This window comes from Muntiacus reevesi, chromosome 9 (assembly GCF_963930625.1).
Source record: "Muntiacus reevesi chromosome 9, mMunRee1.1, whole genome shotgun sequence".
NCBI classification, from domain to species: domain Eukaryota; kingdom Metazoa; phylum Chordata; class Mammalia; order Artiodactyla; family Cervidae; genus Muntiacus; species Muntiacus reevesi.
Genome location: NC_089257.1, coordinates 41,424,506 through 41,450,775, shown reverse-complemented (window position 1 = coordinate 41,450,775; position 26,270 = coordinate 41,424,506). Strand labels below are relative to the sequence as shown.

Below are 26,270 nucleotides of genomic sequence, written 5' to 3'. Positions count from 1 at the left end.
TAAAGATTAACTACAAGGGGAAAATAACTGTACAGAAAGCAAACCAAAGGATAAATGTAGAAAAAATAATAATAAGTTTTTAAAAATTAAGAGGTAAAGTTTTAAAAAGAAAAGATAAAAGAAAAAAAACAATAAAGAACAGTTCCACAGAACTGCAAAAGCCCAACTTAGAGGTAAAGGTTGATAACAACAATGAAAAATGAGACTGGGAGAAAAAAAAACTCAGAAATTAATTAGATTTCATAATGCCAATAAAATCGACAGCTTACACAAACAACTGGACCAACCTTAGGAGGGCAGAAACCAAAAGAAAGAAAGAATTCAACTTTGAAGACTGAGAAAAGTTGACCACAAACACAATAACTCAAACAGAGGGGGAAGAAAAACAAACAAACAAACAAAAAATTCCACAGGAATCTACAGAACAAGTCAAAACATAAGGATAATAAATGTTGTTCTTGAGTCACTGCTGTCAGAGTCCTTTCCCTCACTGGGAGTCACAATCCAGCTCACCTCCCTAGGATGCCCTCCAACACTGTGCTGATCTCTTTACCTGCTGTGGGTGCAGCTCAGATTCTAATCTGGTCCTACTCCTGTGTGTTCTTGCCTCCAATGTCCACAGCTATCAGAACTAGTGTGTTTTCTTTTGTGGGAGCCCTCAGTGTCCTTTTATATTTTCTTTGGACACGGAGTCTGCCTAGTTGATCATGTGGTTTTAATCTGGGGTTTATACAGCCAGTGGGAAAGTTTTGAGTCTTCTTCCTTAGCCACACCACCTCTGGGTTTCAGCTGTGGTCTATTTCTACCTCTGCATGTGGGTTATCCACTGGGGTTTGCTCCTGAGGCTGTGCTGGAGGACTTGGGTGAGGGTCAGGTGTGGAGGTGGTGCATCTGCTTGGGTTGCAGGGGTTCTGATAGCCCCAGGTTGGCAGCTAGGGGAGTTGGCAGCTAGGGCCGCAGGAAGCATAGTGCTCTAGAAGGGCATGGCAACCAGTATTGGCCAATACACTCCAGTATTCTTGCCTGGAGAACCCCCCCCCCCCGCCCCCGACAGAGGAGCCTGGCAGGCCTCAAGCAACAGGGTTGCAAAGAGTTGGACACGACTGAAGCAACCCCATGTGCATAGACGCAAGATATTTTTTTCTTGCCTGTGGCAGCTCTGCCCCAGTGAGGGTTGACCATGAAGGTGGCATAGCTGCTTGGCTTGGAGGGACCCTGATGGTGCCAAGTATGCAGGCACACTGACTGCCTCTGCCGCAGGAGTTATGGCCCTATCAGAGTCTTTTTTTGAGCCTTTTATGTCTAGTGATCAGAAGGCCTCTTTGGCCAGTCTTTCTCTATAGCTCCACCTGTTTGGGCACTTAGAGGTCTCTCTTGCCTGTGGTCCTTCTCTGTTGTTTGGCACATCAGGCACATAGAGGGGCCCCCCTCACTGAGGTCCTGCTCTTTAGATCTGCACTTCAGGCACATAAAGGGGCCCCTGGGTGGGGTCCTACTCTGTAGTTCAGTGCAGTCAGGTGTTTGATGGGCCAGCCTCTCTATTGTTCAGCTGTTAATGCTGGCGTGTGGGGAGAGAGAGGCTATGGTGATGGCACCACCCCTCTGCATGACTCAGCAGTATCGCCTTGCTCCCATGGCTGCCTGGCTTTCCTCCACAGACATTTCCCACCACAGTCTCCTCCCTGACATCCCCTTGCTCTGTCTCTTCACAGCTAACAGCAACCCTCGCCCTGGGATTACTCCACAATCCCTAAACTCCAGCTCCCAGCAACTGCACCATCTAGGGGACTCTCTTGCCTATCTGGGGTTTGTATGGCTGTGGCAAGAACTCTCGGATTCTCATTCCATTTAGGCTGCCACAGATCAGCTGTTTCACTCTCAGCCTTAAATGTTTCTCCTCTGATTCAGACAATAGTTACAATGTGGGGATTGGACCCCTGCTTCAGTTCCCCCATCCACTGAGGGCAGGTCCAGTCCTACTTACACTGTTTTTCCCCCTGGTTCCTTCATCCTACTGAATTTTCCATGATTCTATATATTCTTTTCCACTGGTCAGGTCCTCCTGTCTGCTCTCAGCTGGTGTTCTGCATTCACTTCTGTGTCTGAAGGTGTGTTCCTTATGTATCCATGGAAAGAGATGTACTCCACGTCCACCTACTCCACTGCCATCTTGTTCTCAACAGCTATATGTTTACTTGGCCTTTGTTTGTCTGTTGTGTCATCATCTGTTTCTATATTAAGTCATAGGAGAGAAGCTAAAGAAACTGTACTGAAACTAAATTTAAAATTCTGTTACATGATAATTGTGTGGCTGTGTGTAAGTCACTTCACTCCTAAATATCTACTTACTTTTAAAACTTGAACTACCTATAGAACCAAATATAGTTTCTATAACATTGTGATTGTTCAAGAAATGTTAAATTCCATTATTAGTGGTTTTGTTACCTCGTGTTTCATAATTTTTTTGTATGATTCTTTTGTCATATGGAAATGGGGGGGATACTTTTCCCTGTCTGTACCCTATATAAGAAATCAATTTTTCTTACTAGCTATGTCTTACACCTATTTACATGTAAAACCTATATACTTATTTTTGTTCCACGGTTTTTGAATACATTCATGTTATATATTTTTGTTTACTCAGTTGAGAAATAAGGCAGTTTCTATTCCAATTTTGAAAATGCTATTTCTCCAATATAATATTAATGTCAATGTATAATATTATTATTGTGTGTGTTATTTTTCTTGGTGCTTGTTGAATTACTTGTTCATAGGCCACTCTGGCTTCCCATGTGGCTCAGTAGTAAAGAATCCACCTGCCAGTACAGGAGATACAGGAGGTGCAGGTTAGATCCCTGGGTCAGAATATCCCCTAAAGAAGGGAAGAGCAACCTGCTCCAGTATTCTTGCCTGGAAAATCCCATGGACAGAGGAGGTAGGTGGGCTGTAGTTCCTGAGCTCACAGAAAGTTTTGGACACAACTGAGTGATGGAGCACAGCACACAGCACATACCACTTCCACTAATGTATAGATCTACCACATTATGTTGGTGCTTTCATTTTTCACAGGTTCATTGAATATTTTGCAAAAACTACTGGTAAAGAAAAGTCTGAGGGCATATGTGCTTTTTATTTAATAAATACATAAACATTTTGCTTAATATTTCTATGTTCTGTTTCACTAGCTGTAAAAACTAGTTTTATTAAAGTATTCCTCTTCCCTCCACTGCTCATTCTTACTTTCAGACTGTCACTTCAAGCCAAACTGTGAGGGCTTGATCTTATCCTGACATGGGTCAAGAAAAAACAAAGAAAACTACAAAAAAAGTTGCCTTTGCACCTTTTCCTCAAACTCTACCTTTGTTAGTTTGGGATAATATTTTCTCTGGTAGAAAAATTTGAGTTTTTGTCCTGTTTAAAACACAGCTACCTCCCCATGCTTAACCCTTCTGTCTTTTCAGATAGATGGATTTCTCCAGTTACCTCCTCTATATATACTCTTCTTCATCCCACATTATTATTCCCATTTCCTGAGCTATAGAAGTGGAATAATTAGTAGCTACTTCTTATCATAGCTACAAGAATTCAAGGAGTTAATACTTAAAAAGTTATGAAGTATGGCTCATAATATGTGTTGTGAGTGTTATTATATTAATATTAGTCAGTTTTTGCCAACCTCATGTGCTTTTTTCATGTAAATTCTCTTTTACTTATGTAGTTGTTTACATTTGTATGTGATTATATCTATGCATATATTAAATATTTATTATTGTCTCTTTTGTTTCTAAAATGAGTGAAATGCTTTGTAAATCTCTACATAGAATATCATCTTCCCCTAACATTGTACTATTTCAATCATTTTCAGAGAGATGAAGTTTTGTTTTCTCCTACTCAAGCCTCCTCATCTCTGAAGAGCAAATTTCATAATCTGTTTCTGAAAGTTCTAATTACCCTTTCTCTTATCTGCTTGGTTCTCACCCCATAAATAACAGGATTTAGAGCAGGTGGGATGACAACATAAAAGTTAGCAAGAAGAATGTGGATGTATTGAGGAACATTTTGGCCAAAACGATGGGTCATGAAGGAGAAGAATGCTGGGGTATAGAAGGTCAATATGACACAGACATGGGAGCCACATGTGCTGAGTGCCTTTAACCGGGCACTCCTAGAAGGTAGGCAGAAGACAGCACGCAGGATATGGACATAGGAGATGACAATGGCTATGATGTCAAACACCAAGATAGAGATAGCACATAAGCCATAGATGATGTTGACCTTTATGCTGGCACAGGACAAGCGGGCAATACCCATGTGTTCACAATATGTGTGGTGGATGATTTGGTGCCCACAGAAGGGTAACCTCAGGATGAGCAGAACAAAGGGAATCGCAATAGCTAAGGGTCTCAGAAGGATGACCAATGCTATCACTAACACCGCCTTGTTTGTCAGTACCAATGTGTAGTGAAGAGGGTTACAGATGGCCACATAGCGATCATAGGCCATGGCCACAAGCACAGCCGACTCCATACCAGTGCATAGGTGGATGAAAAACATCTGGACGAGGCAACCCTCAAAGGAGATTTCTCTCAGGTTGAACCAGAAGATGCCAAGCATCTTGGGGATGGTGGATGTGGACAGGCCCAGGTCAATAGATGACAGAATGGCCAGGAAGTAGAACATGGGCTGATGAAGACTGTGTTCAGTCTGAATCACATAAAGAGTTGTAATATTTCCCAGTAGAGCAGTCATATATACAATACAAAATGGAAAACCAATCCATATATGTACATATTCTAGCCCTGGAATTCCCAGTAGGAGAAAAAAGTAGGGTTGGAACTGTGTGTCGTTAGGAGGGACCATGCTTCTCTGGCACTGTGACAGCTGCATATTTCATACCAGATGTCTCATTTATTGAGAGGCTCCAACACTTCTTGTCCAGTTATATGGATTTCCTACAGAATTATACAAAAATATGTGTGGTCTTTTCTAGTCACCAAGCCCATCATGACATAATTGTGTGACCTTTATGAAAACTAAAATACATCATTCTTGTTTAATTTTGATGTAGCTTATCAGACATTACATTTATTTTCATTAATCTCTTCAATAATTTTTAATGATAAATTTAATTTTATACTTTTATATTTTATTATTAATTTAATTAATTTAATTTAATGAAACTTTTATCAAAGATCAATAGCTTATCAGGCAAATGGCCAGATATTTCATGTGCAGAGATAAATTAAGCATCGTTACTCCTCCTAAGGAAGTTCAATTATAGCTTAAGAGTTAAAACAATGATAAAATGGTTTCTTTGGAATTGTAACAGGTACATTTTCCTTTTATCCTAGGCAATTACCATCTCATAGTTAATTGCCACAACCTGTGAAGATAGAACTTGCACAAAATCTTTTTAGAAATACCAAACCCAGTAGAGAAAGCCACTCAATCAGCTCCTATATCTCTTTCATCAGAAACACCACCATTGTAATTTGTGTAGACTGTACTGAATGTAGGAAATGCAGACTCATGGTGGATATAGTTGATAGAGTTGACTTGGCCTCACCATTAGATTTTATATTGATTGTTGAAAATAGCAGAGGAGACAATGATGAAAATTGTAAGATCTTGGTTCCCAGCAGCATGCAGCTTCTTAAGTACTTATTCAAAGTGATATTTAAGACATATTCCTGAAAACATAATAGTAGAGCATATGAAATTAAATTGGAAAGAGAGTCAAGGTGATGGAATTTTTAATATAGGAGAGGGAAGTTTCAGTATTCAAGTATCATAGTTGAGAAGAGCATAGCATTTGGATTTTGTGGATCACACAGAAGTCTGGATCACTATTTTCTTCATCCTTTTCCCTCTTCTTTCATGCCTACACTTTATCTCACTTCTCTATGTCAGATTGTGACTACCCTTCAAAAATATCTGTCACATTTCTTTGGTGTACAATGTTACCTTCTTGTCATGTGTCCTAGCAAATATTTACTTAGCACTGTGCTTAGAAATTGAAAGGAGGAGATTTCAAAGCTGTATCAGTTGCTCACATTGGACTGCACTCTGCCAGGCAGTTAATGTACAACAGTTGAACTGCTCCTTAAAGATGTCAGAGATTAAGGTAGTCAGGAAGTAGGCCAGTGTCCGGAGCCAGCGAGAGAAACCCTGCCTGTGACAAGGTTTGGGTTCAAGGAGCTGGCACGCAAAGGCGTCCGGACCTCCGGGGGTTTCTCGGGACCGCCCCACCATCCACTCCCAGGCCTTTGTCCTTTCATCTTCTGATGCTTGGAGTTCTTCTATGTTCCCTAAAAACTAGTCTGATTCTTACCTAAAGTCCCTCCTTGAAACCTTTGCATGGCAGCAACACAGTCCCTAGGGGCACATGGGTCCCGATAAACAGGCCAGAGGTAAGGAAAATATTACACAGAATATCCTGCCTCTTCTGGCTCTGTTGGAATTATGATTGCCAATTTAGAATCTGGAATGCTCATAATTGCACAAAAACCCTTCTAGCACAAAACCAAATCTGCTAGCAACAGGCCTATCTATCCCATAAGCAAAAGTAGATAAAGAGTCCATTACAGATTGAAAAGATTCCTTAGGGTGTGATCAGGAGGGAATTCAGGAGACCTCTGACCCTTAGGATTACATACCAGAGCTTGCTGTCATACCTCCCTGCCCCCGGTCCATAATGTGCCTGGGGGCATACTGGAAGCAGACACAGAACTAAGAGTAAATAACAAAAGAAGTATACAAAGGGATTTAGATGGATAGCAAAATAAACATAATGTAAATTTTACCTTTGCTGATGTATGGGGGAAAGGTCAAAAGTCAAATATCATGCTACCTATGAAGCCACAAAGTTCACCTGGGGCTGAGCTTCCCAAGATAAGGTTTGTAGATGGCTTTTCACAGTTGACTAGCTGCTGCCATTGAATTGTTGAAAAGTTTTGTGTAGGTATTGACTGTTCTGGAAAGTTATTTATGATGTAACCTGATTAAGCACCTGGTACAATCTTATCATTCCCCCCTCCTTAAACCTCTTTAAAGGATTATTGGTTTCAGGGTATATAAGCACTGATATAAAAGAATAAAGTAGTCTTGATTCTGCACTCAACCAAGACTCAACTCGCTTCCTTTTCTTCGCTGACGCCTCTCATCCGAAGGGAACCCCTGGACTCTGCCGGGGCTAGACCCCGGCAGGCCAAAGCTGTCTACGTTTCCTATAAATACACTGAAAGAGGGATTACACAGCAGTGGCTTCTCATCCTGACTTTACAGCCTGTGGAGAACTAAATAAAAATACAAATTTTAAGTCCAAACTCTGGAAGTTTTGAATCGTTAGGTATGGTATAGCACCTCATGATTTCAGTGAAGCTCCTCAAGTTATTCTGATTCAATGTTTTTGTCATTTGGAACTGCTGCAAAATAAGATAATGTACATAAGCATTTATGAGTTAGAATGTGTTAAAAATACATGTGTATTTAGTAAAATGGTATGTAATTCAATATCTCATAACCCTGACTTTATATGCCCTTTAACCTTCTTTGAATTCTCAAAACAAGATATAGTCACTGATTCCACCCAGAACTATGATACTTACAGGTTTTGTAGTGCTTCATCCCTTTCCCCAACTGGAGTAACTTATGGGATTTATTACATGTACATCTTCTAAGCACTTAAAAGCATTGGCCCCTTCCTAAAGAAGTTCGTGAAAGTAGAGTGAACGTGTGCTTAATTGCTCAGTCGTGTCCGACTCTTTGCGACCCCATGGACTAGCCCCCCAGGCTCCTCTGTCGATGGGGATTCTCCAGGCAAGAATACTGGAGTGAGTATCCTAATCCTTCTCTAGGGGATCTTTCCGACCCAGGAATTAAACCAGGGTCTCCTGTATTGCAGGAGGAATTTTTTACAGCTGAGCTACCAGGTTATGTGGTAAAAATAATCATCAGCTATTTCCCTATGGCCATGCTCCTCTGTTAAAAAAGAACAGATAAGAAAAAAACATAGACTTGTGTAGATGAGACATTTTCTGTTATTTGAAGACTCTTGAAGTTCAGAAATTCTTGGAGCCCTACTTGTTCTCTAACTCTCAGGCAGAAACTTCCATGAATTTCACAGTTATTGTGCAAAACAACCAACTGATATGTGGATTTTGTTTGTTTACTCCATTTATAGGAGGAATGGTAATTTAGGTCAAAATTTTTCAGTCAACTAGATGTGATTGTCTTGTCTTTTTATCTTGAGAGCTGAATGGAGGCTAGAGGATATACAAAGTTAAGTTCTGCAAAATAATTGTAGACTGCTAAGAGAAAGCAAGGGAGACAATATTGAAGGTGAAGATACAACCACAACAGCAAAGGAAAAAGTGAGATAAATGACAAAGACTTAGAGAAAGACAATACAGGAATTGTGAATGTATTTGCATATGCACATATGCATCACTTATCCAAATATTTAAGAATGATGTTTTGATAAAATCTTTGTTGGAGTACAGCTCCAAATCTATGTAAATTATCATCTTGTTACATTTTGGGGTGATACCTTCTATATTCAATTAGCTTTCCTTTTTTCTACATTTCTGTCATATATTTTGGCTCATCTTAGATCTCAATGAAATGACCATAATAAAATGGTTCCTGTCTTAGAGCATCCTTTTTGGCCCAAGGCCAGACTTACCAGCAAAGCTTTCTGAATTAGCTAGTTCAGCTGCTCCAGGATCTTTCCATTTCACGCACTCTGACTGCAATGGGAGATTTATACTGTAAACAATGCCTTTAAAATGGAGTGTCTCCAAACATTAGTGCTCTCTAGAGAACAGAAGTGTTCAGAGGTACAGAGCTAGATGCTTCATAAATATGAAGTCTAGCATCATTGATGATTAAAAAAAAGTCCTGTATCTGGATACTGATTCCCAAGCTTGAGGTGACTGCTGATGAATTGTCTTATCTCTAAGTAGGAGACACTTTGAGGAAGTCTCACTTTCCACTTATTTGCCTCTCACACCCCAATGCTAAGCACAATTCAACCTTAAATATGATCTCAAAAAACTGAAGCTCAGCTAGTAGCCATCACTTTATGAGGTATATGTTAGAACTTAAGTGGGAATGATAATTTAATAAAACAATGACCAGTTGTTTCAAACACAAATACTTTATTCTTATTAACAGTAAATAAGATAGGGTTAAATTTAATGATAGAAAGGCAGAGGTCTAAGGAAAGAAATATGTTATATAAGAAATTAGCTAAATGGATGGACTTTAAGACAGATTGTATGGATTTGAATCTCATCTCCCTTACTCAATAGACATGAGTTTAAGAATTTTAAACTCTGTGTCTCCATTTTCTTCTCTATAATGAGCAGAATAATACCAAGTACAAATATTGCTGTGAAGACTAAAAGAGCTGATTCTTGTGTGACACTTAAAACATTTCCTGATATATAGTAAGAAGTTTGTAACTTTGTGTTGAGCTCCTTAGTTAATACTTAATATTCTCAAGCTGTGATATTCTGTGGAAGCTCATACTGATTGGAGTTGCCATGAAGATGTCTCCTAGAGTTCAAACCTGGAATTATAGGGGAGTCAATAAATGTCTTCATATTCCTTACCTAGACTTATTGCCAATAATGAAAAAATCACTGGGTCAAACAAATGACTTTTAGAACATCAGAATTAATGCTGAGTAAAAGCTGCATGTCCTTTCTTGCCTTATTATGCATCTAAGCTGGGAAAGTAGACTGTCTGACAAATCTCTGTCCCTACTTCCTTGTGTGCATGCTCAGTTACTCAGTCATGTCAGACTCTGCAACACCACAGACTGTAGCCCTCCAGACTCTTCAGTCCATGGGATTTTCCCAAAAGAATACTGGAGTGGATTGCCATTTTCTCCTGGTCCAGGGATCAAACCTGTGTTTCCTGTGCTCTAGCATTGGCAGGCAGATTCCTTACCACTGAACCACCTGGGAATCCCCTCACACCCTTAACTTACCTGAAAACCTCAGGGTTTTGGTTGCAGGAGCAGAAACAGAAGTTTTTAGAAAGCTTATTGGAATTCATGGATTTTGGAGACTGACACTGAGATCTGCAATGTCAGCACTATCATATGACAAATAAATCTAATAAATCTATGTATTTCTGAAGTCTCTATTCAGGATATTCATCTTTTTTTTTTTGTTTTTTCCATTGTCAATTGTCATCTTTCATAATATCAGCAGTATATTAAAAGTCTTTATCTCTCACAGATCATGTCTTGTTTACTTCTTGAAGGTCTGAAAGGTAATTTAGACTGATTGATTTTCTATAAACTATTTTAAAAGTTTTAAATAAACTTAAAGAAATAGAACAGTTGTAAAGAAAAATGCAGATGCAATAAACAGATCTCTCAAATGACCCATTCACAATCCCCCCCATAAATAATATTGTACTTTAGTATGGTTATTTGTTATGGTTAATGAACTCATATTAACCAAAGTTCATATGTTATTGAAGTTCAAATATTATTTATATTTCCTTAGCTTTACCTAATGTCCTTTTTCACTTATAGGATCCCATCCAGGATACCAAATTATATTTACTAGTTTTGTCTAGTTAGATCTCTTAGGGTTCTCCTGGCTGTGAGAGTGTCTCAGGCTTCTCTTGGTTTTGATGACTTCATTTCAGAAGTACTGGCCAGATTTTTGTAAAATGTTCCTCAATTGAGACTAGTCTGACACTTTCCTCATGGTTAGACTGTATTTATGAGATTTGGGGAGGAAAATTAGTGAGGTAAAATATTATATCAGAACATATCAAGGGTACTTCCTATCCCCATGGCTTTACCATCTGAGGCAGTGTTTGTCAGGATCTCTTTTCTACCCCATTTCCAGGTTTGCTCTGTGGAAGAAAATTACTCTCTGGAAGTAAGTAATATGGAACCTTTAAGTGAGGTGTGATGCTCCTCTTCCTTGAGGACAGAGTATCCTCATATATTGTTTGGGACTTTTTTTTTATAAGAGATATATCTATTTCTCTCATTTGATTATGTATTCAATAATTTATTTATATCAATATGGAATCATATTTATACTGTAGGTTATACTCAGTATTCCTTTATATTCTCACATTTTTTAGCTGTGGCTATTGGAAACTCTTTCAGTTGACTCCTATGTCCTTTGACATAACCCTATAATTGTAGGTTCTCATTTGGGGCAGAGGGGGGAGGGGTAAACTTCCTTATTTTCTGGTGCCACATCATGCTATAATGCTTATCTTGCATATCACCTACCCCAAACTTAGAATATGATATTTCTCTAAGTATCACTGGTTTTTTAACTTTGATAACGGTGTTAGAAAAGGCTAGGTTTGCTTTACTACTAGGATGTCATTGCTTTAAGACCCTCTCAGCTGACAGAGCAAGGAAATATATATGTATATAGTAACCTGTGCATGTTATGTTGAATACATATCTATAAAGATCTACACATCTATCATCTATCTGAATATATCATTGTGATGTCTCTAACTACAGTTCATTACCAAATGAATTATTCTATTATCCACTCATGCTTATCTGTAAAATACCACTCCAAGAATCAGAAACCTGGATCCCACCACATGCCATCCATTTGAATAATTGCTCAATAGCAGCATTTACATGTAAATACCATCGAATTATTAAGCCATAACCCTGTGGGTGAAAATGTATCTGCTAAAGTACAGCACTTATGTATACATACAGTCCTTTCTGCCCTTAGTCTCATAGACTCCACTCATGTCCAAAGTTATTTAGGTTGATACACTTTCCTCCACCAACTTTAGTGAAGTTTTAACCTACATTTGTAGTACATTGTGTCTGTTAGATTTTGCATTTCATCATGGGATCTTCTGAACTCCTAAATGATTTTCTAATCTGCATACTTAAGTCATCTTTTGTGTTGTAAAATTTCATGTATTTTTCAAATGTGTAGCGTCATACATTCACAATTACACTATCCTATAGCATAGTTTCATTAACTTGAAAATTCCCATGTTCTTCACATGTTCAACATCTCTTCACTCCTCCTTCTCCTGGCAGCCATGGATATGTTTGCTGTATCTATAGTTTTTCTTTTTCAAGAATATTCTTTAGAGTCACACCATATGAAGCTTTTTCAAATTGGCTTCTTTCAGTTAGGGATATACATTTAAGATTCATCAAAGTTTTTTTATGTCTTGATATCTCATTTCTTGATAATGCTGAATAATATCAATTATATTATGTTCAATAGATGTATCAGTTTGGATATTCATTTATCTTTTGAAGGTCATCTTGATTGCTGCCAGTTATTGGCAATTATGAATAAAGTTGGTATAAATATCCACATGTAGATTTTTGTTTGGACATAGTTTTCAAGCAGTTGGATAAATTCCTTGGGATATAATTGATGGATCATATGGTAAAACTATATTTAGCTTTGTGAGAAACTTCCAAGCTTTTTTACAAGTGACTATTTTCCCACAATAATACATTTTGCCTGGTTTTGCATGGCATGGCTCATAGCTTCATTGAGTTATGCAAGAGTCTTCGCCACAGCAAAGCAATGATCCATGAAGGAAATTTAAAAAAAAAGAAAATGCCATGCTGGATGAATCACAAGCTGGAATCAGGGTTGCTGGGAGAAATATCAACAACCTCAGATATGCAGATGATACCACTCTAATGGCAAAAAGTGAAGAGGAACTAAAGATCCTCTTGATGATGGTGAAAGAGGAGAGTGAAATAGCTGCCTTAAAACTCAGCGTTCAAAATACTAAGTTCATGACATACCATGCCATCACTTCATGGCAAACAGAAGGGGGAAAAAGTGGAAGCAACGACAGATTTTATTTTCTTGGACTTGAAAATCACTGCAGATGATGACTGCATCCATTAAATTAAAGCTTGCTCCTCGGAAGAAAAGCTATAACAAACTTAAACAGCACATTAAAAAGCAGAGCTATCATTTTGCCAACAAAAGTCTATATAGTCAAAACTATGGTTTTTTTCCAGTAGTTATGTATGGATGTAAGAGATGGGCCATAAATAAGGCTGAGAGCCAAAGAATTTATGCTTTTGAACTGTGGTGCTGGAAAAGACTCTTGAGAATACCTTGGTTAGCAAGGAGATCAAATCAGTCAGTCCTAAAGGAAATCAACCCTGAATATTCATTGAAAGGACTGATGCTGAATCACCATTTTGGCCACCTGATGAGAAGAGCCAACTCATTAGAAAAGACCCTGATGTTGGGAAAGATTGAGGGCAGGAGGAGAAGGGGGTGACAGAGGACGAGATGGTTGGATGGTGCCACTGACTCAATGGATATGAGTCAGAGCAAACTCTTGTTGATAGTGAAGGGCAGGGAAACCTGGGGAGCTGCAGTCCATGGGGTTACAAAGAGTCAGACACAACTTAGTGACTGAACAACAACAAAATATTCCATTCAATGTATATATCACATTTTGTTTATTCATTTGTTGGTGGCAATTGGACTGTTTCTACCTTTTGGATATTGTAAATAATACTGCAACAAACATTGACCTACAATTACCTGTTTCCATATAAACCTAAGAGCAGAATTACTATGGCACACAGCAAATCTATGGTTGATATTTTGAGGTAGTTTGAAATAATATATCTAGCAGCAGCCCTATTTTACATGTCCACCAACATTGCATAACAGTTCCAATTCATTCATATCCTTACCAACACTCGTTATTTTGTTTACTTCTTTATTTGTTTAAAGCAATCCTAGTAGGTGTGAAATGCTATCTTATTGTGGTTTTTAAATATTCCTAGTTATTAGTGAAGTTCAGCCTCCTTTCATGTGCTTATTAGCTATTTGTACATGTTATTTAAAAAATGTCTATACAGCCCCCTACCAATCCATTTTTAACTAATTGTTTTTTTGCCTGTTGTTGAGATGTAGATATTATATTTATATATTCTGGATAATGAACTATTATTAAAATGTGACTCATAAATATTTTCTCCCATTCTGGAGGTTTTTTCTTTTTTTTCATCATAACACTTTGATGCACAAAATTGTTTTTGTTGTTGGTTGGTTTTGTTTTGAGGATGTTCAATTTACTTATGTTTTACTTTGTTACTCACACTTTTGATGTTCTAAGAATCTATTTTCAGTCAAGGTCATGAAAATTTACTCCTAAATTTTTTTCTAAGAGTTTTATTTTTTTAGCCCTAATATTTAGGTTATTAGTTAACTTAAATTTTTACATGGTGTGAGATAGATGTCCAATTTAATTATTATTCATTTGAGTATCTAGTTTTCCCAGGAGTACTTTTTGCATAGAATGTTTTCACACATTGAATTGATTTGGCATTCTCATTGAAAATCAACTGAGTCTATGTATATGGTTGATTTTGTGGGCTTTCACTCTATTCCACACATCTATGGCAAATCACACCTTTTGGTAATATCACACCTTTTGATACTACAACTATTAGAAGTCTTTATTAGAATATAACTTTAAATATAAAGAAATAAATTTGTGCAGATCAAATGATGCAAAACTTTATAGTGTACTAACGCTAATCAAAAGAAAGTAACTATACTCTTATCAGAGATAAAGAGTGACTTTTTATAATTAAGCCATTTTATCTTAAAGAGCTCACAATCACAAAAATTTAATATACTTTATTTTTTTTAAATTTTTTTTTTATTAGTTGGAGGCTAATTACTTCACAACATTTCAGTGGGTTTTGTCATACATTAACATGAATCAGCCATAGAGTTACACGTATTCCCCATCCCGATCCCCCCTCCCACCTCCCTCTCCACCCGACTCCTCTGGGTCTTCCCAGTGCACCAGGCCCGAGCACTTGTCTCATGCATCCCACCTGGGCTGGTGATCTGTTTCACCATAGATAATATACATGCTGTTCTTTCAAAACATCCCATCCTCACCTTCTCCCACAGAGTTCAAAAGTCTGTTCTGTACTTCTTTAATACCTTCAAAATATGTGCAGAAAAAACTGATAGAACTGTAGTGATACATACATAAAGTCATAATTTAAAATCTCAATAGTTGGTATGACAAGCAGAGAAAAATAAATAATTGGTATAACAAGCAGAAAAACAAATCAATAAGAATATAAATAGGTCACAAACACTATCAAACACCTTGATATAATTAACATTACTAGAACAGTTCCCCCCAAAGAGCCAAGTACAAATTATTTTCAAGTGCTGAGATACTATTTACCAAGATAAAATATATTCTGCCCTATAGAACATCTTATCAATGAGTGATTCAAATTATACAAAAGTTCTGTTGACAAAAATTGAATTAAATTACAAATCAATAATAGAAGGATAACTGGAAAACTCCCAAATGTGAAGTCTAAATAAAAGATTTCTCAATGACATGTATTGACCTAAAACAATTAGACTGCCAGATATTTATCCAACAAAAATGGGTTTATTGATGGTCAGTAAAGAATTGTGATTTGGGATCTGTAAAGAACCATATGCCAGGTCCCACAAAGCAAGGGAAAGAGAACATTTTTATGTACATAAGAAAAAAGGAATTTTGTTCAGGCTATAGTAAATGAAAAGTCTATGGCTTTTTATTGGCTGAGTTTTTGCCAAGAAAGAAGAGCATTGCTTCTTCCTGTTGGGGTCTACTGTTGCTCCAAGAGATGAGCACTCCCCATTCTAGTCTTCTGACTCTATTTAAATAAGGTTTCTGCTTATTATCATTATTTTTTACATTTCCGCTTTTTATTGAGATTCTCTAAAGCACTGCTGATCAAGACTCAGGTTTCCCAGTTTCAGCAGTTTATTGTCCCTCAAATGCCAGAAAGGCTCTTTCCTGGTACATTATTTTATATTAGAGGGAAAGTATGCAGTTTAGATAAATATTCAGGTCTCATTCAGGTAACAAGGAAGGTTAGAGGAAGAACACTTAGGCCACATCTGGTCTGAAGTCCATAGGTTATCAAGATCATAGATACTGGAGATCATCTGAACCATAATGTCATCATCAAACGTTTGGTGACAAACACCAACAACCCTGGTTCAGATATCTTTAGAAAACTGTCTCATATGATGTCATGTGCTTCAGTTCTTAGAAGTCTTTACTTTCAGATTATCAAATGATGGGTAGGATTTTTTAAAATTATTAATTATTTATTATTGTTTTATTTAATGCTTATTAAATTATTTTAATAATTTATTAATAATTTATTAATTATTCCTTAGAATGTATGCCTAAGGAAAATGGCAAGCATTTGAATGGTTTGTTTTTATAGGTAAAAGTGATTTTAAAAGACAGAAATAACAAAAGGCTGCTTACTATTAGTCACAGTCATCTAGGTAAATGGAAAAAATGCAGACATAATTTTGATTTGTGGTTGGAGTCAACGTTAAAACTGTAAAAACATTGTTAGATTGATTTGACTATAAAGCTACTCTTAAAGTTTTCATAGGTAATGTCATGGCTTACTGATTAATGCATATGAATCCTATCAATCTCCAGAAATATGTACATTTCCTTCTAAAGATAGATACTGCATTTATTTTGCAAATGGTTTCAGTAATTCTGGGTGACTTTAAAGGTGGGATCACACATTAAATGAAGATTTAAAGTCAATTTAATAAGAGTAAATTAATAACTTATTAATAATAAAAGTTAATCTTTTAGTTTTTGTTTTATTTTGTAATATTAAATTAAAGTCGTGCAGTAAATGATATACAACATCCAATTGAACAAAAATGCTCAAAAGACTGCTCTTGGATGATCTCTTGACAAAGATGTCATTAAAATTCATTTTGCATATCTTCAATTCTCTAAGAAAAAAGAGCATTTAAGTACTTAAGGTGTTACAAGAAACAGATTCTTCAAATATATCATATTTAGATGTGCCTTGTGTCACCTTACATTAATTCCTTCAAGAAAGATTTTGCTGAATCTTCAGTCCCTGTGCCTTGCTGATATATCTATCATTTTATATATATATATATATATATATATCGTTCACATTTCTAATCTCTGAAAATATGTGTTCTAATCCATTTAGTGATATAATAAAATTGTGCAGTCATTTTTCTCTTATCATATTGTGAGCTTACCATCAGAAAATTAGTTCCTAGACTCTAATTAAACAGCTGGTCTTGTGTTCTATTTCATTATTTTTATGAAATTAGTTTCTGCCAGAACTAGTTTAGAAACATTAATCAATAATGCCTTAAATGCCTTGGAGTCATAGTAGAAATATGTTTTTATAAGAAAACAAAAAGTATTTGCAAGAATATTCATCAAATTCCTTTATAATAGTTGACTTTCAAAACTTGTTTCTACCTAATGCCTGAAATTCAACTACTTTTGCAAAGCATCAACCAAAATGATAAATGCATTCTACATTCCACAAATAAAGAGGTCTTTGGAGGAGAAGTGACCTATTTAGGAAAAAACTTTCCTAAATACATTTAACATATGTAGATACACCAAAGTATCCACCCCTCTTCCACTTCCCTGGTGGCCAGTGGTAAAGAATTCACCTTCCAGCGCAAGAAACATGGGTTTGATACTTGGGTCACAAGATCCCCTGGAGAAGGAAATGGCAACCCACACCTATATTCTTGCCTGAGGAATCTCACTGATAGAGGAACCCGGTGGGCTGCAGTTCGTGGGATCACAAGAGTCCTACATGACTTTGCAACTAAAATAACTTCTTTCCCTGACACACACAAAATACACCTAGTTTAACCTGACTCAAAATCCACCTGTTAGAATTCTGTACATTCAGTCTTCTCATAACAAAATTTTCATGCTTTAATATAAGTACTTTTTCAGGTTCTTTCATTTCATATGCCTCCAGAAAGAGAGAAGTATAATGACATAGTGAGGGCACATATTGCCTATAGATTTCCCTGATGAGTAAGGACAAGAGAACTAAAATTAAAGGGTAGAACTTGAAATGCTTTTAACAACTCATTTAATAGCCAGTATCATCCTTAAAGAAATCAGATACTTTTAAAAATTTATTGATGAGCTCTCCCAAGATCTTTTTTTAATTTTATATTTAAATTTATTTATTTTATTCAGAGGAAATAAGGCATATATAATAAAGTAATTTTTCCCCACTGAAATGCTATGTCATTTTCAAATAGATGGATATGGAGTTTCATTCAATCTCCATAGTTAAAAATGAAAGGATTTCCAATGGAATGTTTCCCTACTGTAATGAATAAATGTAATTTATTCAGAAGAATAAATACTCAACACCAATAAGAAAAGGAAACACTGGGACCAAAAGTTTTGTTCTTTTAGTATCTGCAAGACCTTTTGATATATGGAACATTTAAAAAGATGATCAGTCTACAGTAGACTGAAAGTTACTATTTCAGTTATAGCCATGCCTTCAAGAACTAAGGAAACAATCCTATTTTGAGCTGAAAGCATGACTCACATGTGCACGAATCTGCTTTGTCTTCACACCATAGATAATAGGATTGAGAGCAGGTGGAATGACCACATAGAGATTCGCAACAAGGATATGAATGTAAGGTGGAATTTTTTGGCCAAAACGGTGGGTGAGGAAGGAGAATAGGGAAGGTGTATAAAAAACACACATGACCCCTACATGGGACCCGCATGTATTCAGGGCTTTGTGGCGAGCATCTCGAGATGGGAGGCGGAAAACTGCATGGAGGATGTAGGCATAAGAAATTCCAACCAGTGCCACATCCAAAATGAGGAAAGAAGCCACAAAAAGTCCATAAATGGCATTAATCCGAATGCTGGCACAGGCCAACTTGACAATTCCCATGTGCTCACAGTAGGAGTGGGCAATAATTCGAGCCCCACAGAAGGGCAGATGATGGGTTAGGTAGAGAATGGGAAACATGAGTAGAATTGGGCGCATTATAATACCAATACCAATGCCTGCTAGTACTCCGGGCGTCAGGATGGTTGTGTAGTGGAGTGGTGCACAGATAGCCACGTAGCGGTCAAAAGCCATCGCCAGCAGAACTGCAGACTCCATTCCTGTAAAGGTGTGTAGCAGGAACATCTGAGCCACACAGGCTGAGAAACTAATCTCATGTGCATCAAACCAGAATATTCCCAGCATCCGGGGCACTGCAGATGTGGAGAGGGCCAGATCTATGGCTGATAAGATGACTAGAAAGTAGAACATGGGAGTCTGCAGAGTGTGGTCAGACCAGATAATCAGCAAAATGGTAGCATTGCCCAGCAGAGCCATTAAGTAAATGAAGCAAAAAGGCAGAGAGATCCAGACATGGACATCCTCAAGTCCTGGGATGCCTACAAGGAAAAAAGTTTCTGGGTGGAAAGTGGAAGTGTTGGTGTGGAGCATCTTACCATTGATGAGAAGACAAAGAGTTGACCATCTCTGGAAGTGAAAATAAGAGTGATAAAAACTCACACCAGTAGATTTAATTTTTATCTCTATTTTTATTATTAAAGTTAATGCTGAAACTTACATACAAAAGCAGGTATTGTCACAGACAGACTATTTTTCAGTGGAAGGAAAATTAACTTTACGAAAGACCTTTCACTGAATATTAGGCAGTAATCTTATGCTCATTTGCTCAAACCTCATACAAAACATAGAATTCATTAATGGAACATAAAGGATTTTATGTTTATATTGAGATTTTAGTCTTTTTGAAGACAAAGTATACCTTAATTAAACATATCAATACCAAATCACAGAACATCAGATACAGATACATGCAAATAAACCATATATATATATACATATATATATGTATATACATATATATAGGAACAGAGTTGCACCAAGATATACAGAGAGATGCATATCAAGCAGAATTTCTTAAACCAGTTTGTTCGGTATCAATATTTACACTGAATACCATATCCTAAATGAAGAGATATGTTTCATTTAGTTATCCTTTCATATTTATCCATAAACCCCAATGACAGATATAGATAAAAGATATAGAAAAAAGGTATACAAAGATAGACAAGCTGTACTGTACATTGAGTATGAAGATAGTTGCACAAAATGAGGAAATGTTACAGCCTGAAATAACCTCCAGGAGACATATATGTCTCTTTGATATTAATAGACTGATGGGATATATGGAATAAAGAATCTCCAGGGTTTCTACTGGCTGCCATCTTGCTAAGAATATCTCAAATATCTAAAATCTTTACACTTCCTTGTCATGTGTTGGGGAGAATTTGAGGGTGAGCAGTAAAAATTTTGTTGAAGGGAGATGATTTCAGAGAATAAAAACACCTTTCAAGTCACAGTTATGAGGGTCAGCCTCAGGCTGATGAAATCTGTACTCCTAATTGACCACACTATAGTTGTGGTTTTCCATTCTTTCTCTCTTTCTTCCTCACCTTGTCTGTCTTTCATTCTCTTTCTTTTCTGTCATCTCTTTTTTCCTTCTTTTCTTCCATCTTTTTTTCTTCTTCCCCTTTTCTTTCTCTCACCTTTCTTTCTGGAACAAAAAACAAGAAGAGCTAGTACAGCACTAATGAAGAGAAGAAGGGGGCAGAGGAGTGTGGGAAGAAAGGGGTGGGGGAAGGAAAAGAGAAGCTTAAAGAAGGGAAAGAAGAAAACAAAGATGAAAGTAAAAAGGAAGGAAGGATGGGATAAAGAAAAGAAGGAAGGAAGGGAGGAAGGAAGAGGAGTCTCGGGTTAATCAACTCTTGATTAAAGTGAGAGACAGAAGTCTAAATTTTGGGAAGTATATTAATAGTGTTATGACTAAAATAGAGAATCCCCAGCCAGTAAGTCCTTCTAGACTGTATTTAATCTCCATCTTCAGATTTCTTACTTCTCTGCTTCCCTCTTGGTAATAAGCTTTATAAACTAGCACTTAACTCTGAATCTATAATGATTTTATTTTTAAATTATTATAATACACACATTGCCCAAATACACAATTATCCCTGGCAGTAGAGATCATCATTTATAGCATAATTTAAGTTCCCTTTATAGGTGATTATTTAAAAATTTAATCATCATGACCCAGTGAAAAACTCTGTCAGAAAATCTTTCTACAATGGTGATATAGAGCTTAATAAATTCAACTGTAGCTCATTCCTTCACTGTTGAACAGTAGTCTCTCATGACTATCCGTCTCCATCACACATTTCAAAGGAAACGTACCTTCAGGAGGAATAGGGCTAGAGAACTCCAATACACCTACGAAAGAGAATATAGTTTTATACTACCTGTACTTAGGATCTTTGGGGTCATGTCTGAAAGCAAAGCCAACTCAAATTCCCTATGGGAATCACGATTAACAACTCAGAGTCCCCTGAGGAAAATTCTGTTATCTGTACCTGGGGCAAAGGGACTGATGTGGAGGCAGACAGAGTCTTTAGTCCACACCTTTTCCCCAGTGCAAGCATGTATTGTTAATAGGAAGTCAGAGACACAAAACTAATACCATCAAAACCTATGCATATGAAGTGAACAGAATGAAGTGAAGAGAAGCTCTTACTGGCTGAATTTGGATCACAATTTTATTAAATATAAAAATGCAGTTTAGGGCAGTGGGTACATATATCTTCCCTTCCCACAGCCATGTCTTAGCACTCATCAATAATTTATTGACATATCATGATTTTTATATAAGACAAAGCCTTTAATTTTTTTTCCCATGCAGTGCTCGTCTTACTGGGTAAAAGATAATAAAAAAAATAAATAACATAAAAATTAAAAGGAATGTATTTAGGTAAATGAAATGAATGGGAACCAAAGAAAGAAAAGATATGTTATTCTAACATTTCAAAGTCATAAGTCAAAATGTATTTTTAACATAATGAGAGCATAAAGATAAAAATATAATATTTAATCATAGAAAAATTCAGGAACACAACTGGGAATTCAATCATGAAAGGAAAACTTCAATATCCCTCTGGAGAGAATTTTTTTAGTTCCTAAAAAGCTGCATAGAAACTGAAACCTTGATTACATTTTAGACAGCTGATCCTGTTCTTCACTGAGCTTATTGTTATACAAAAGAGTACATTTCATTACACTGAAGCAAATTTATACTGTGATTCTTTTTTATTTGTAACAGTGAGACATCCTAACCAGGATGATAATTATAAACATGTTTAAGACAATTATTACCTAATGTTGCTATTATTTGCCACAAATAATATGCCAATTTATATTCCATTTTGCATGAATAAATTCATTGAATTGGAAAGCTTTGCCAACTTACTTGCTCCCTACTTTCGTAATTAAATCAGTTACTCTTTTCTTCTCAATACGATGTATCCTTTACCCAGCCTGTTTCAGTAGTTTCTGGCATAATAACTTATACCAGTACATATATTTGATATCAACTTTCATGTATTATGCTATGACTGATAAATAAACACATGAGTTCTTTTGTTCTTTCTTAGATTGATTCATTCAGCAGACATTTATTGAGTAGCTTGTGAGTCACTTAACAGATAAGTAAGTAAATTTCATATGATCTGGGAGGAGAGGGGATGATAGGCAGTCATTGCAAGATATTATATTAAGTTGTGAGATAACCCTGAATAAATGAACAATAAATGAAAAAGGTAAGCATTATTCTACTTTAAATAATGTAAGAAAAATTTCCCTAGAGTTTCCTAGTATATAGAAATTCATTCCCATGTAAACCAGTGTTTTTCTTTTTCTGAAATAAGATTTAATTTGAGTAGTAGATTTTAAAATATATGTCAGAAAATTGATGTAATATTAGTATTTAGTTGTTGGGGAAGGGAGGGCAAGTCAGTAAGTCTTATAAAGTAGGTATATTTGGATTGCAGAGGAGTTTATTAAGGACTAGGCATACCTCTACAAAATGATGACCAAGAAGAATGTTAAACATAATAGCAAAACTGAAACTGGGAGAGATTTTTGGCATAGAGTATGTAGCAAAAGTACAAATATCACATGCTGATTGCTAGAAACAGTAAGAAAGTAGTATCAGAGGCAAAAATTAAAATGTTTCAGATAATTCTGAAATAAAAGGGCTTCTCTGGTGACTCAGTGGTATAGAATCTGCCTACCAATGCAGGAGATGCAGGTTCAATCCCTGGATTAGGAAGATTAGCTGGAGAAGAAATGGCAAACCACTTCAGTATTCTTGTCTGGAAAATCCCATGGATAGAAAAGCCAGGCAGGCTACTGTCCATGGGGTTATAAAAAGGCAGACACAACTTAGTGATTAAACAACAGCAATAGCAAATGAAATAAAATCAGCTGATCTGGAAGATTGAAAGTGCCCGGTGATAAAGGTACTTCAGTGATAGAGTCATCAGATAGATGATATAAGAAATTAGGATACAAGAAATTAGAAAGAGGAACATATGATTAAAAGTAACAGATATAAATTAAATGACAAAAGATTGTGGAGAGATAACTTTCCTCATATTATATATGGATAAAGAGAAAAATAAATTATGTAATTATTTCCAAATTACAAATTTCTATTTTAAAGACTAAGAGGTAAAGCTAAACATAAATATAAAAAATATAAATTAAATTTGTGGATAATATATATTAAATTTGACACTAATTGAACTTTAGTTGTGTCGCTACAGCTTCAGGGTATTTTATATAAGGCTAATATTAAAATAAAAACCCATAAACATCTCTAATAGAAACACTGTTGTCAAAGGTGAGCATCAATAACAAAATATGATAACACAAATGATAATGATGATACTGCTGTTGTAGTGGTTTAATTGCCTAATCATGTCCAACTCTTTTGCAACCTCATGGGCTGTAGCCAGTTAGGTCCCACTGTCCATGGGATTTCCCAGGCAAGAATACTGGAGTGGGTTGCCATTTTCTTTCTCGGAGTTTTTCCTGATTCAGGGATCAAACCCACATCTGCATTGGCAGGTGGATTCTTTACCACTGAGCCACCAAGGAAGTCCTAATTATTTTTATTTACTATAAAAAACATGCAGACACTATATTGTTTATTGTACAAACATTATGCAATGTAATTAAGTCTTCATGCTTAACTTTGAAATAAAACTATGGCAATGTTTATAAAATAAGGAAATGGAGGATCATTGAAATATATATATTAAAGATAGAACTAAGACCAAACAAGTTCTGTTAACGAGCAAAGGAAACAGCAACTACAAAATTAGTCTAAAAATAAGTTAGAGAACATATAGAACTAAGAATGTGAATGTAGTCAACCTCTCTATGCTGTAGATGATTTCTTTCTTTACGTTTATGTCATAGTTTGGTTTATGAAACCTAAATATATCTGTGACAAACTCTACACAAACATTTATAATGAAGCTTTTATAGGCATTCATTTCCCTAGTTCAATTTTATGTGCAAAATAAGTACCTAATCTATGACACAATTATGAATGTTTATAATATTTATGATAAAATCATAGGATATCATATTTCAGTCCTTAAAAATGATTGAGTTCTAAAGGTAGAGAAAATGAGAAAAAGAAGGAGAAACGAGAGGGTTGCAAAGTAAGAAGGGAGAAACAGTTACAGGGAGACTTGGAGATAAAGAGGGAGTGAGAATCATCAAAAAAATCCACATGAATGATACACTACAAAAAAATGGTACATTCTGTATTTTCACTTTGAACTACTGATACCAGTGATCAAATTTCATATATAAAAGCTGTCATGGACCTTCACTTGCTATTTGAATTGGATAACAAAGCTTAGATTTTTCAGTCTCTGAACTCATTAAAATAGTTATACAAGGGAGCCAAAATACATATTTTGTCAATCACTCTCAAATGTACATAATTTAATATAATAAGTTGTTTCCCTGCTCAAAAGTTCCCTCTCATACATATTAGGTACTGTTCCATTTTAATTCCTTATTTTTGTAATAACATTTTCTTCACACGGTCATAGATCTGCTTGGTTCTGACTCCGTATATGACAGGGTTGAGCATTGGTGGCACTATAACATAGAGATTGGCCAAAAGTATGTGAATATAACGGGGGACATTTCGGCCAAAGCGATGTGTCATAAAGGAAAATAGAGCTGGTGTATAGAAGGCAAGAATTACGCAAACGTGGGAACCACATGTGCTGAGAGACTTGAGTCGTGCTTCACGAGAAGGAAGACAAAAAACAGCACGGAGTATCTGAACATAAGAAAGGGCAATGGCTATGATATCAAACACTAGGATTGAAATAGCACCCAAGCCATAGATGATATTGATTTTGATGCTGGCACAAGATAGGCGAGCAAGACCCATGTGTTCACAGTAGGTATGAGGGATGACATGATTCTCACAGAAGGGCAGCCGTAAAATGAGAAATACAAATGGAATAACAGAAATAAATGATCTCACTAACACACCAACACCAATCATAGAAACAACCCTGTTGGTGAGGATGGTGCTATATCGGAGGGGGTTGCAGATGGCTACATAGCGGTCATAAGCCATTGCCAAGAGGACTGCTGACTCCATACCAGTGAAGTTGTGGATGAAAAACATCTGAGTGAGGCAGGCTTCAAAGAGGATCTCCTTGAGACCAAACCAGAAGATCCCAAGCATCTTAGGGATGGTAGCTGTGGAGAGACCCAAGTCAATGGTAGCCAGCATGGCCAGGAAGTAGAACATAGGCTGGTGTAGACTGCTCTCAGCCTGGATCACAAATAGGATAGTGAAGTTCCCTATGAGTGCAGTGAGGTACACAGCACAGAAGGGGAAGCCAATCCAGATATGGAGAGTTTCCAGTTCTGGGATTCCCAGCAACAAGAAGAAGGAGGGGTGAAACTGGGTCTCATTGGGAAGGGACATCCTGCTTGGTAATGCACAAGTCCATGTTCCTTGCAAATGTGTGTTTACCAATCTTCAGAGTACTGAGTAAAGCTCTGCAATGTTTTAAACCTAAGGAAAATAAGACAATTTAGTATACTCTTTTCCTCTGTTAATTCACACAATAAGAAATGTAGTATCAATACATAAACATCAGTGTGAAAAAGCAAATTTTTGAGAAGGTTTTAGAGATTTTGCAGTGGATTGTCATAACAAATTCTAGGTAATGTATTCATTTTGTTAGCACTTTTCTTCTCTGCTAATTTGCGATGGTTTCATCACTGGTATTATGCTAAAATTTTCCCTTATTATCAATAATTCATTAACTACCTTCTCTCATCATCATCAACATAATTTATTTTCAATATTGACATACATGGGGTTTTGCCAGCCTCTAAAATTGTCTGTAGTTTCATTTGATTAGATGGTAACACACAAGTATTAAAATATTTTTTGTAATAAGTGCTAATGAACACATATTCATTAAGA

At 36.4% G+C, this 26,270-nt stretch overlaps 3 protein-coding genes across 3 annotated transcripts; all 3 read right to left on the bottom strand.

Moving 5' to 3' along the window:
- Positions 1 to 3,921: 3,921 nt before the first annotated feature.
- LOC136174432 (olfactory receptor 52E1-like) lies at positions 3,922 to 4,860 on the bottom strand. Its single transcript, XM_065944627.1, has one exon. It carries the CDS (start codon positions 4,858 to 4,860, stop codon positions 3,922 to 3,924), a length of 939 nt encoding a protein of 312 aa, XP_065800699.1.
- Positions 4,861 to 18,406: 13,546 nt separating this feature from the next.
- On the bottom strand, positions 18,407 to 19,342 carry LOC136174614 (olfactory receptor 52J3-like). Its single transcript, XM_065944786.1, has one exon. The coding sequence runs from the start codon at positions 19,340 to 19,342 to the stop codon at positions 18,407 to 18,409; it is 936 nt and encodes a 311-aa protein (XP_065800858.1).
- A 5,485-nt stretch (positions 19,343 to 24,827) lies between these two features.
- LOC136174391 (olfactory receptor 52E2-like) lies at positions 24,828 to 25,769 on the bottom strand. The gene has a single exon (XM_065944554.1). The coding sequence runs from the start codon at positions 25,761 to 25,763 to the stop codon at positions 24,828 to 24,830; it is 936 nt and encodes a 311-aa protein (XP_065800626.1). The 5' UTR covers positions 25,764 to 25,769.
- Between the last annotated feature and the right edge of the window lie 501 nt (positions 25,770 to 26,270).